This window comes from Pygoscelis adeliae, unplaced genomic scaffold, assembly GCF_000699105.1.
Source record: "Pygoscelis adeliae isolate BGI_AS28 unplaced genomic scaffold, ASM69910v1 Scaffold232, whole genome shotgun sequence".
NCBI lineage: Eukaryota > Metazoa > Chordata > Aves > Sphenisciformes > Spheniscidae > Pygoscelis > Pygoscelis adeliae.
The window spans coordinates 3,498,000-3,508,908 of record NW_008824473.1 but is presented as its reverse complement, the minus strand read 5'-3'; the positions used below and the strand labels follow the sequence as shown (position 1 = coordinate 3,508,908).

Here is a 10,909-nt window from a genome sequence, read left to right as displayed (position 1 = left end):
AGGGCCGCTTCCCCCGAGGGCCGCTTCCCCCGAGGGCCGCTTCCCCCGAGGGCCGCTTCCCTTAAGGAGCTTTCGCAGGCAAGTTGTGAGCAGCTCTGCAGGCGCTGTGTTAGCGTTCTCTAACTTCAGCAGCACTTGTCACAGGTAGAGAAAATGACGAATAATCGTTTGTCGAAATTGGAAAATGCACACTTCTGGTGATGTTCTTAAGCGCTAAATATGAAGTGGTTTTAAAGAGGCCTTGTTTCTTTCTCTATTTATTTTTTTATGAGCACGTCTCTAAACTGTCTCCAGTTATGTTTTTCTAAGCGTCATTATAAGTTTATCTTTGAAGCAAATTTTTTTTTCCTGTAGACAATGAAAACTTAAGATGTTTATATGTGTCTTTCTGCTTCTGTGAAATCTGAGGTAAATTTAAGATATCCTAAACGGTCTTCCGTAGCTTTTAGGGGCGTTGCTTTTGAGACGGATGAAACCAACTGCATCTCGACAGTTTGTTAACTACAGCAAGCATTATTTATAAGTACTTCTATTTTTATACTGGGTGATGATATTTACATCGTGAACAAGAAAAGCGTGTTTCGGGAATAATTCTGTGGAGTGCGCAGAAGGAAAGATGCAAAACTTAGGGGGGTGAGTACCAGCAGAAAAACTGTGAGACGACTCAAGCTTGGAAACTTTATTTTTAAAGCTAATGGTGTACCTTCAAAGAATACCTCTCAGTAAATAAAGTCTTGTTCCACGTTTGACTATTAAGGAGGCAGGTGCCAGTATTTTAAATAATAAGGACTTCTAAACAACTGACAGATAACCGAGAATATACTGCACAAATTTCATTTATCCTTAAGATACTCAAGAAATTAAATTGTCGGTCTTTTGTACCCTGAACAGTTACGAAACTGGTTTGTTTCAGAGGGTGTTCTGCAGAACAAAAGGATACGGTGTCCGTTTGAGTTCCATCTTGTCCAGGACTGGTTTCCTCTCTGCTGTCAGCATGGCAACATCACTTAGAACTGCGCGGTCCGGCTTCTTTTGGATGCGTTCAGTAGCAACCTGTAAGCAGGCCCTGCTGCAGTGTAAGTAGCGGTGAAATTGTACAAGTCCTGTATTAAAATTTGTTCTTCAAGAGCCTCTTTCCTGTACTGTTTAAAGTAATGGAAGCATGGAAGTGAACTTTTATTTGAATGGAATCAAGTCTGATGTTCCATGTCCTCTGCTAATACTTAAAGGATATCTTGATTTGTTTTTTTTCTTTTAAAGCTTCCGTGATCCACATATGACGCTCCTCTTAGTTAGCTTGTAAATACCATCCCTCTTACCACTGATTATATTTGAAGATTTAAATTTATTTTTTCAGACTTACAAACAGTGGTGAGAACAGGCTGCAGTAAAATCTCATTACTTAACCTAAACAGAGAACAAGTGAAAACAGGCATTACTTCTTAGATTTTTGTCCGTGTTTTAGGTGTCAGTAGAAAGATGTAGGGGAGGTAGTAAAGGTGGTAGAAAAGACAGGAATTGAGAAAATATAATGGACATGTTACATTTTAGAGGTTAGGGGGCAAGGAGGGGAAAGAAATCTTAGGAAGAAATACGAACCATTTGCAGTAATATTTTACCAGAACTCAACTTCTTAATAACTAAGAATGGTTTAATTGGAAGAACTGAAGCATGGAAGTATTAACAGAAATTCTAAATTTAAGAATTTTATATCTAAGATACGTATTTAAATATATTAGCTATATCTAATTTAAATTTAAGAATTTTATATCTCAAGTATTTCTGAGAGGAAAACAGCTACATGAAAGTTTCTTCTTGGTTCTTTCCGCTTTCCCAATTTTGACACACTGAATGCTCTCCCTCTCTATTATGGACAGCCAAGAAGAATCCTGTTTGTATTAAAACTAAAGGTGGTCTACATAAAATAACAAGTCAGAAAAAAGTTGAAACCTTTTTATGACTTACTTGAAAACAGAAGGCTCGGAACATGCCAAGACTTAGTTCTTGTGGTCGTAGTTCAGTTCTTAAAGCGTAGTGGTAGAAGAAGCTTCACTGGACTCAGAAACTTAGATGTGGATTTGTGTCAGGTTCCGGCAGTAGAGGAAGGGGTTTGCCAGTAGAAGGCACTACAGGCACCTCCCAGGCCCATCTGAGGCATGCGTACCTACCTGGTTGTGGAAGGCAAGATTCCTATGGGATGGTTCCTATATAAGGGGCTGTTGCTATGTAACACCTGACGTTAGGTTTATGGTTGGACTCGATGATCTTAAAGGTCTTTTCCAACCTAAATGATTTTACGATTCTAGGAAAAAACGGGAATGGAATCGTGGGAAAACGCAGGTGGAAGGGACTTTGGGTGGTCTGTGGTCCAACCTCCTGCTCAAAGCAGGCTCCGCTCTGCAATCACACCAGGTCGCTCAGGGCTTTGTCCAGCTGGGTCTTTGAAATCCCCAAGGACAGAGACTGCAGAAACCTGCCTGGGCCCCCGTCCCACTGGTTGGCTGTCCTCGTGAGGAAAACGTTTCTCTACCTAGCCGGTCAGAGCCTCTCACTTCAACTTAGGGATGATGTTTTGTGTCTTCCCACCATGCACTGCTGTGAACGGACTGGCTCCCTCTCCTCAGTAACCCCAACCATCATACGTAGTCGCTGGGGGCTGCTGTTAGGTCTCCCCAAAACTGTCTCTGCTCCAGACTGAGCCAGCTCCGGTCCCTCAGCCTTTCCCCACAGGGCAGGTGCTGCGGCCCCCCCGACCCTCTTGGCGGGCCTTGGCTGAACTCATTCAAGTTTATCTTTTATTAAAAGGCCCCAGACTGGCCATAGTATCTAGATGTGGCCTGACAGGTGCTGAGCAGAGGGGGATAATCCTTTCCCTCAGCCCACTTAGTACGGTCCCAGATGCTGTTGTCCTTCTTTACTACTTTTAATTCTTGTGATTGCTTTCCTTGGAGCAACAGGAACCTGGGGAAAGGCGTAAAGTTCTCTGGTGTTACAGCAGCCAAGATGTTATAGTTTTGTGTTTTGTATAGCATATATAGCAGTCACCAGCAAAGTACAAATCTGTTTTTTATAATAAATATTGCTATGGATGAAATTATGATCTTCCCTGTAAGTCATAAGGTAATGTTCTTTGCATATGTAAAGAATATGCTCTAATGGTGAAATCTATAGGTATTTTGTTCACACCGTGATTTTTTTTCTTAGGAAAACAATACAATAGGAAAGGTAAATGTAGGCCATAGCTACCTAGATACTGTATTTTTTGATTGCACTAGAAATCTGTGTAGTAAAGTGAACTTCTATTTAGACAGTATTTGGGTTCTTTTAATCTAAAACTGAGTATGATTATAATCCTCGATTAAGACTTAGAATGGAATGAAAATGTAAACATTCTTAAATTTGGCACAGTTCTGTTTGTTTTTACATTAGTGTTCTTTATGTGGGTTTTTTTTTGCAGATGGAGCTGTGTATCATGCTTGCCATAAATCTACGTACTCAGTTCTCCCTGAAGACTACAACTGGTACTTAAACATGCTTTGATGTGTGGCCTTTTCATGTAACGTTTCTTCCAGGCCTACTTTCTCTGTCGTGAAGTTGTCATATAATGGTATCAAATATATCTTCTGCCAGTTTTGGATATATATAATAATTTTAAGTAAAGTACTATTTCCAATCATAATGATTGTGAAGTTAGTATTTAAAAAAAATGAATGTAATGAAAAATCATGCAGGACTCAATTCTAAATGTGGTGATGACCCCAGTACCCCTGCAGTTTTGTTTGTGGAAGAGCAAATGTAGCCAAGAGCAGTCATTTTCATTGATGCTTGTTTTTAAGACAAAGTCCAGGTATTTTTGTGCTGCTACATGGGACACTTGAGTAGAAACCACAAAAGATGATACAAATATAGTGAGAAACGCAGCATCCATGTCATACAAGGTTTTAGGAAGCTAATGTGTCGTTGAAGTTAATAAGGAAGGAAGGTGAGAAGAGTCATACTCCCTCAAGGAACCTCTCAGTAGGACTTTTTGTTCATCATGCTCATCATCTTTGACCAAATATAAAAGTTAGAACCCCAAACAGAGCTTTGTTTTCTATTCTTTCTTTTGTAGGTGCCACACTTCTTATACAGGCATGATGTCCTAGGTATCACTGATGATCATTACCCCCATCTGTTGCTACGGTTTTATATGTAATTATTCAAAGTGTTAAATATTTTTTGCCCAACCCCTATTTCCAGTTATTTTTAATACTTTATTTTAGCCCTTTTTTTCTCTCCATCCAAAAAAAGAAACCTGAAGATGGCTGGGGAAAAAAAAAAAGCAGGAAGTTCAGATCAAGTATTTGTGACCCTTATTTCATAAGGGTTTATTTTACGGAAGATTCTTAAGAATTCGAAAGTGCAGGGTCAAATCTGGTTTCCTTTGGGACTTGGGTCGTTGAGTTGCTCAGCATTTCTGAAAATTTTAAGGGATATATTTAAGAGTGTAAGTTTTTATTTTTATAGCAAAGTGGAACTTGCAGTGACATCAGATTTGAAGACAATTGTCTGCTACCACCCTTCGCTTGAGATTCCATACGAGCATACAAAAGTACGTCCAAATGTACACATTTATATTTCTTACTCTTGTAAAGGCATAAGTAGTTCATAATTTTGAGCCTTTGGGGCATCTTCTTTAAAATTTGAAATACTGAGGTGCTTTTTATTACATGATCAGCATGTCTGTGAAGTGAGTGAATGATGAATGTAGCTGCTGCCATGAGGAGGACCTTATTCTTAGTTGAATTGAGGGAAAGTTGAAGCATAAGAAATGCTCGGGTATCACAGCATATAGTAACTCAGATAGAATTAAATGAGGCACTCAAATACTTGTGCGCTACAGAGAAAACTAATGTCTGTCTGTGAGTGTACTCAAAGAGGATGTTTGGAATGCAGGTTACAGTTCACACGTCCTCCTGTGTACAGATGCAGCAGTCCGGGCAAGAGCGTATAAAGGAGTGCTGCTGCTGCTGTTTTCTTCAACTCCTGCTTTAAATCCCATTCGGCACTCTGGGTTCATAAACCCCACAAAAAACTTTAAATATTGAATTTTTATCTGTCAGTAGTACTTTCAATGTGTTCTTTACACTGATGAAAGTGTGTCTAGATAAACTTTTCTAGTGTATGCTTTTTGTTTCAATTTCCAGTTCTCATGTGCTAGTAAAATACTGCAAATGGTAGCTACGTTGCTGAAGTAGCCAATGTGAAAATTCTCCATTGAAAACTTAAAACATTTTAGCACTCTTTGCCTGCACGTCACATATCGTTATTTTTAAATTTATCATTTGCATGTCTCTCAGGAAAAACAGATGTAAAAGACTAAAACAAGGAAAAATATTTGTAATGGTGCTAGTTAGGTTTCAGGTTGAGAACAAACATCTTGGTCTTAGCGGATGCACAAACAATTAGGAAGTGACATTCTTCTCCAAGGTACAAATCATCTAAAAGCTTTTTTAGCGATGATGATCGTCACTGTGAATAAATTTCTAAATGGGAATAATATGAGTACTTTTGTATTAGTAGAACTGAAGCTTATGATTCACCTAGTGAATTGTAAGGGTGAGATCAGCAATAATGATGACAGCAGCGCTGATTTTAGGGGTAGGGTAATCAGCTGTAGCACCTGGGGTAATTAGATGTTTCTAGACATCTGCTCCACAGTGATGTGGTTTTGTCTGGGGGGAGCGGGCGGTAAACAGCCTTTACAATTACAAGTATTCTTCTGTATTCCTTTGGTTTCAGCTGTTAAAAGAGTAAATTGTAATGCTATCTATGGAGCTTGGCTTCTTGTTTTTCTCAAAAAAAGGAGAAAAAGGAAATATATACACTACTGTTTTTACAGCCCATACCACGGCCAGATCCAGTGAATAATAAAGAAGAAACCCTTGATCAAGTTTTGAAATCCAGATTGAATGAAAAGGAGCTAAAGAACAATAGAGGTCCTACAATTGAAGAGCTCAGTAAAATGTTTTACACAACAAAACATCGCTGGTATCCTGTGGGACAGTAAGTATTTTCTTCTTAATGTTTGTTCCTTTGGGGTGTAAAAGGAGATACAGGAATAACTTAATGATCAGATTCAACCTAGGATAAGTCATGTGAGATGAGATACTGTTAGCACACAGGCTACTGCATAAAATCTTAAATGCAGTGTTGTGTAAATGGAAGACTGTATTTCGTAAGGTTTTTTTTTTTTTTTGAACACTGCCCCTTTGGTAGACTTTGCAACGTGGGGTTTTTTATAAAATATGTCACAGAGTAGAAATTTCTCATACCATCTGGTTAGCTACTGGTTCAGGTGACTTATTAAAGTTGCATAAGTGAAGTCAGCATAAGAGAATCTAGTACGTAAAATACTCTCAATGGATATAACCAAATACAGCTTGGAAGCATGCATTGTCTATTCCTTAACAACTTTTCAGAAAAAAACTCAATGGGATGATTCTGAGACTTCAGAACAGTAGAGGTTTTTCATTTGAAATGGTGAAAAGCGTACCTTTGTGTGCCTTGTATTCAGAAAGCTAGGAGGAGGAGAGGTGCAAATATCCATGACTGAGCTTAAAGAGGAACTATATACATTGAGAAACACCACTGGAAACAAATGGCATTCTAGTTCGTGTTGCTTCTTTCCAGCCTGTGTTACTACACCTTTTGGAAGCTGCTACTTTTATGGCTATGGTGACTTGATACAGGCAGAATTTTTTTTTTTTGTCCACAGAAAACTTTTTAATTACTGTGTTTTGGGAGTAGATAAAAGGAATGAAATGGTAGAACTTTCTATGGCCAGAGAGTAGCAGCTGTCACTTTAATGAGCATCAGACAGGATCTTCCTTGTTTTAGTGTAGGTAATTAAGAGGAAAGTAGGGATCATTTTTGTTCTGACGAATTTGATTTTTAGTTTGTCTGCAAAATACTACACTATATAACATACAGTCTGGCATAACTCCTTTAAACATCGAGTCTGTCTGTTCTGTAGCAATCATTTTAGCCAAAGGAAAAGCTGACCATGTAATAAAACTAACTTCACACAAAGGTTTAAGAATAAAGAGCAGCCTTTGTACCTATTCAGCTGTAGAACTGATGGGATTATTGCGTGCTTGTAGCAGATGTAGTGGTAGAAATGAGTAGTGTTATGTAACTCCATGAACAACAGAGATGACATCTAATGAGTGGTGATGGGTTGTGCTCATGTATCTTGCGTTTTGCTCACTTGTGTAACCTCCAGACCACTCACCTGGGGGGGAAATACCAGGAAAATCAAAGACTCCCCAAAGCTTGCATTCACTGCAGCCTTTTTTTCTTCTAGGTATCATAGAAGACGCAAGAATCCTAATCCTCCTAAGGACAGATAATCAAGATAACTTCCTGTTCACCAGCACTTTGCTATCAATCCTTATTGGAAATAAAAAATTATGGAAAATGTGATGTTTGTTAGTTCTATGTGAGTGCTATAACTAAACCACACTTAACTGAACTTGTTATTTTCTATTTCAACTAGTTGACAGTAGAAAAACAACAAAACTGCACTACTGGAACAAGGATCCAGTGAAGGCTATTCTATATGCACGGTCAGTGAATGTGCTAGTGTTAGAACTGGGTGTAACAGGTGATGGAGTGCTCCGATTAAACTAGGTCAGAGGCTTATCACTGGTAAAGTGAACGCATAGAAGTATGATGTCAAAATGGGAAGTCTAGAACTGGACACGTTAGGGTTTATTTTGGGGGATTTTTTTTTTAAGAAATCTAGTAACTGAAATGCAGATGAGCTTGGATACTGAGGTATTTATGAAATAGTATTTATGAAAAATATTATGAGGTATTTATGGAAACAGTGAAATAGTTTTGCTGCTTCTGTTACACTTGTAAGATACCTGATTCCATGTTTAATCCTACATCAGCCAAGTGATTGTATTTAAAGCTAATGTTGTGTACTGAAAACTGGCCAACTTCGTTAAATTTTAGCTTCCAAGGCATAATAACTCGCCCTTCTAAATCACCCAGCATTCTCAAAAATTTGAAATAACTTCTGTGTGCATTTGTGGTTTGTGGGGGTGGTTTTTTGGTTGTGGGTTTGTTTTGTGTTGGGTTTTTTTGTTTTGTTTTGTTTGTTGGTTTTTTTCAAACCCACCCCAACTACCGCTCAGGGAGGATGCTATGTTCGTATATAAATTGGAATAGGTGTAGCTCAGGGGAAGAAGAGTTCTTTGCCTCAGCAAGGTAATCGGTGAAGACTCCCAGCTCTTTCTAGCTTACCTAGGGGGAAGGATTGGCCCTTTACTATATAAAATGCTTTAAATTAAAGAAATTTGGTCTGATTCTACTTCATAGCTTTAGCGTTTTGTGGTGCCTAAATGTTTCTGCTATTAAAACATTCTATGTCATCTAGCATTTTTTTCTCAGGAAAAGAAGATTCTTTACTCCAGTCTACAGTTTTAGGCATCAGCGTTCTGACAGAAAAGGCTAGCTTGGAACATAGTGCCTCTGCCGAGATCCCAGTGACTTCATTAAGTCTTCTTAGCAGATCCTAATGAATAATCAGAAGATAATTATCCCATATGTGTCATACATTTTGATTGTATTTACTTTCCAAAGCAACTTGGATAAGATAGGAAGGTTCTTGTTTCTTGTGTGTTATGCTGGCAAAATGACATTAGACTGTGTTATCTACACATTTTCCTAGAAGTGGAGTACCATATAAAGTCTCTAATCCTGGTCATTGTCAGTATAAAGGATACTTACTTTTCTAAAGTTACTACTAAATAACCTTTTTTTCCTTGAATTTCCTTTAATGGTGAAAAAAGTAATGTTGGATGCACGTAAAAAGACTGCCTTTAAATACTTCTGGAAAATTTTACATAAAGCTAGTCTAAGTATTTATCTTGGTATTATTTTAAAAAATGCATTTTTAAATCTGAAAGCCAGTTAGCTGATAATGGTTTATCATGGCAGAGCATTGAATTGTTCTGGTTATTCTCTCTGTTATGCTTGTAAGATATCTAAGTCCATGTTTAAGCCTACGTCAGCCAAGTGATTTTGGCTCCGGATTATACGATGTGTTGCTTGCGTGATAACAAACATGCTATCATGAAGGAATGTCTGTTGTGTCTATGAAAAGGATCGCTGCTTACTCTGCAAGTTCAATCCCATGAAAATAATTTTTTTTCTCTGCCTAGAATATGACTTTTAAAATAGTTTTTAGTAATTTATAGTACAACGAATTTTAGTATTTTCATCAATTCATGGAGTGTGGTACTGACACTGGTTCGTAAGTGAGAAGCTTACCTCTCGTGTTTAGTGTTTTGTTATGTTCCACTGCATAAAATGGAGCCCCCTTTATTTTTGGAAAGCTGAGACCTAATTTGTCACCGTTGGACTTCGCTCCAGTGTAAGAAAAGCCATCCTTGGATTGATTTAAACTTTCAATTATTTTTCCCCCTTCTTCTCCCCGATACTTTTGCTTATTGCTGCCTAATACTATTAAGACATTTTGCCTTACAGAAACCTTCTGTTACCACATTTGTCTGTTCTTGCCTGTCAAACCCTGTTTATGATCAAACATCCACAATCACTGTAGAAATGTTGGATTTCTCAATGTTTCCCAAACGTTTTTGGATGCTTTTCAGGCATCTTGAGGGCTAAAAATCTATGATGTGCTGGACTGCTGTCTTCTTCTGACCAGTTACTGGAAACTGAGTCTAAAACACGTGTTTATTACATGTACCCTCTGCCATTTTGTTACTACATTTATTCATTAAATTGATATTTTAAAATCTTTCCCTGCATTAAGCTGCCACTCTCAATCTTTCTATGTTCTTTTTTACTAAATCTTTCTCCTGGGTGACCTAATTAAAATCCTCCTCTCACAGTAATTCCAAGCTGTCCTCCTGGTTTTCTAGGTCTCGAACAACTGCATAAAGCTGTCTTTATCTGTTTCTCTTTACTCGAAAGCTTGGAATTAGAAATCCATCTGTTTGATTCTTGTCCCACTTCTACGCAAAAGAATAATCCATTTGAAAGTGAGTTTGGGGTTTCTGTTTTCTGTTGCTCTTGTTCTTTGTAATTGAAAACTTCAGTTGCATAGAATTCACAATGTTAAGTCTGCTCTGGTGTCTTTGTATCCAATTTAAGGCATTTAGCCATTTGCTTTGTATCTAGTAGTTGTTAAGTGTTTCAGACCTTATTAGGCTCATTGCTGTGGACAGTATACAGTTGGGTTCACCTTGCTGCTTTTGGTTTTTTTAATGTCTCGCTAAAAGGCTTCTTGGGCTGTGCTTGCTAGCATGCCTGTAGAAAACTGTTTCATTCAAGTATCAAAATGTTTGTCCTCAATTCAGAACATTTAAATCGCAGTTCAATTTATCTTGATGTCCTAGTGAAAAGAAAGTTCTTTCACTGCCTCTAGTTAGACCTGAATTAAAAAAGGAAGCATGCTTTTAAAACAGGTTTTTCCCTTTTCTATGTGCAAATTATGTTGTTCTGCAGATTCTTGGTGCTACCACCAGGAGGCAATCTTGCACAATAACGCAACTGGATTTGTCTGAAACCATAGAGGATTTAGCTATATCATCAAATTTAACACTATGAGAGACATGCGTTAGCTGCTTTTTAATTAAATTTGTAAGAACTTAAGAAAAAGGAACTTCCTAGCAGGTCTGAAAGTGGTTGGATTCAAAGGGCCAAAGGTTCTTTTGCGGGACTTGCCTCTTTGCTTTGGCTGATTTGACTTTTGTAATGTGTAGCAGAGACGTATGTTCACACTTAAACAAAAAAAGCCCTACCCTCCTGGTTTTGAAAAAATGAGCCAACGGTGCAGCAGTAATGGGACCCAACTACCAAATACACCCGTGTCACAAGTTTCATGTCGTCGCAC

At 38.1% G+C, this 10,909-nt stretch overlaps 1 protein-coding gene across 1 annotated transcript; it reads left to right on the top strand.

Annotated features, from left to right (window-relative positions):
- The first annotated feature begins 612 nt into the window (after window positions 1-612).
- On the top strand, window positions 613-7,464 carry MRPL42 (mitochondrial ribosomal protein L42). Its single transcript, XM_009321319.1, has 6 exons — window positions 613-633; window positions 914-1,076; window positions 3,458-3,521; window positions 4,507-4,591; window positions 5,882-6,045; window positions 7,346-7,464. The coding sequence occupies exons 2-6, from the start codon at window positions 995-997 to the stop codon at window positions 7,389-7,391; spliced, it is 441 nt and encodes a 146-aa protein (XP_009319594.1). The 5' UTR covers window positions 613-633; window positions 914-994; the 3' UTR covers window positions 7,392-7,464.
- Window positions 7,465-10,909: the final 3,445 nt, after the last annotated feature.

Bases quoted from the DNA above. Each gene is read 5' to 3' on its own strand.
- MRPL42 (XM_009321319.1), top strand. From the start codon at position 995: ATGGCAACATCACTTAGAACTGCGCGGTCCGGCTTCTTTTGGATGCGT. The intron at 1,077-3,457 runs GTAAGTAGCGGT...TTTTTTTTGCAG, and splicing joins TAAGCAGGCCCTGCTGCAGT to ATGGAGCTGTGTATCATGCT. The intron at 3,522-4,506 runs GTACTTAAACAT...TTATTTTTATAG, and splicing joins CTCCCTGAAGACTACAACTG to CAAAGTGGAACTTGCAGTGA.